The sequence below is a fragment of the Hippocampus comes genome, unplaced genomic scaffold (genome assembly GCF_001891065.2).
Source record: "Hippocampus comes isolate QL1 unplaced genomic scaffold, H_comes_QL1_v1.1 C16961816, whole genome shotgun sequence".
Lineage (NCBI taxonomy): Eukaryota > Metazoa > Chordata > Actinopteri > Syngnathiformes > Syngnathidae > Hippocampus > Hippocampus comes.
Window position 1 is genome coordinate 1 of NW_017841443.1, and position 1,413 is coordinate 1,413.

At 44.4% G+C, this 1,413-nt stretch overlaps 1 protein-coding gene across 1 annotated transcript; it reads left to right on the forward strand.

Moving 5' to 3' along the window:
- The first annotated feature begins 10 nt into the window (after positions 1-10).
- LOC109509592 (procollagen-lysine,2-oxoglutarate 5-dioxygenase 2-like) lies at positions 11-1,407 on the forward strand. Its single transcript, XM_019859425.1, has 3 exons — positions 11-582; positions 804-869; positions 1,036-1,407. The coding sequence occupies exons 1-3, from the start codon at positions 478-480 to the stop codon at positions 1,168-1,170; spliced, it is 306 nt and encodes a 101-aa protein (XP_019714984.1). The 5' UTR covers positions 11-477; the 3' UTR covers positions 1,171-1,407.
- The last annotated feature ends 6 nt before the right edge of the window (positions 1,408-1,413 follow it).

The window sequence follows — 1,413 nt, forward strand, 5'->3', positions numbered from 1 at the left end:
CAACACAGACTTTTATGACGGACATTTTGCAAACTTTTGTGACATTTTGTGAACTTGATCATTACGAAGCCTAGTCTGATTTTGTGTCCAAAACCTGCCTCCCTATAGAAGACAATATTGCTCCTAGAATTGCACCCCTTCTGTCCCTGTTCTCCTGCCCTTCCTTTCACTTCACCAACCCCCCACCCTGAATTGTTCCCGTCCCACCAACACCCACGTGAACGCCCCCCACCCCCCTCCTGAGCCACTCTTATCCCACCCATAAATAATCTTTGATTATTTATCTGGCTTCTGTTTCTGCTCTACCTAAATCAGACAAACAAAAAAAAAACATTTACAATTTGCTATCAGAGTGCTAACCAATAATTACATTGCACCAATAATGTATATCTAAAGCCTCCTGTCAGACATTTTGAAGTGTACGTTTTATGCCTTGTGCGTAACTACGGCTTTTCCTATCTGCTGCAGGGAGTCTTCATGTACTTAACAAACCGCGATGAATTTGGGAGGCTCCTTTCCGCAGCCAATTATAACACTTCTCACTATAACAGTGACTTGTGGCAGATATTCGAAAATCCCCTGGTAAGTAGCTACTGCCGTTACCTTTGATTTGCAGAAAGGCGAGTAACCACCTGAGGAGCTTGGTAGCCCTAATTAAAAGACTCAAGTCATGAGACGCGACTCCGAATGTGCCGTGTGGCGCCATGGGAGATTGCTAGTTGCGGGAGAGGATTAGTGCTGCCTGGTATTCGGGTCATCAAATAGTCCAACAAAAGGCCTCTAATACCGAATGGTCTTTGCAGGACTGGAAGGAGAAGTACATCCATCCCAACTACATGAAAATCTTCACAGAGAACTACTTGGAAGAGGTTTGTGTGTATTTTTTTTACAGATAAGAGTACAGTATGACTGAATGCCAGACAGTACGTGGATTCCACCATCTGTTTTTAATCTAAATAACTCAAGATTGCGGGAACGGTCTACTCACGGCGAAGGTGGGACTTCAAAATAAGTGTGTGTGTTTTTGGCCCGCAGCCTTGTCCAGATGTGTTCTGGTTTCCGGTCTTCACGGAAAAGGCCTGTGATGAAATTGTGGAGGAGATGGAGAACCACGGTTCGTGGTCCGGTGGCAAACATGAGGTCAGTCCCGTGTCAATGTCGCATCAGTGAACACAGTGCCCAAAACAAAGTCAGCACATACCGACGCTAGCCTTTTCTTCATTCGCGCATTTGCTAGCAGCATGCAAAATAAGGCAAACTCATTATTGACCTCTGGCTATTTTGTTTTTTATCGCATTTGGTGGAAGGGGCGTCGCATGAGCTAAGGAACAGCCTAAAACAATCTTTATATTGTCAAAACAGTCCAAAGGCTCTGGCCGAAGAATAACCTTTAAAACATCATGGAAAACTACA

Excerpts from the sequence above, each read along its gene's own strand:
- LOC109509592 (XM_019859425.1), top strand. The coding sequence starts at position 478 with ATGTACTTAACAAACCGCGATGAATTTGGGAGGCTCCTTTCCGCAGCC. Across the intron at positions 583-803 it reads AGATATTCGAAAATCCCCTG|GACTGGAAGGAGAAGTACAT; the intron begins GTAAGTAGCTAC and ends TGGTCTTTGCAG. Across the intron at positions 870-1,035 it reads CAGAGAACTACTTGGAAGAG|CCTTGTCCAGATGTGTTCTG; the intron begins GTTTGTGTGTAT and ends TTTGGCCCGCAG.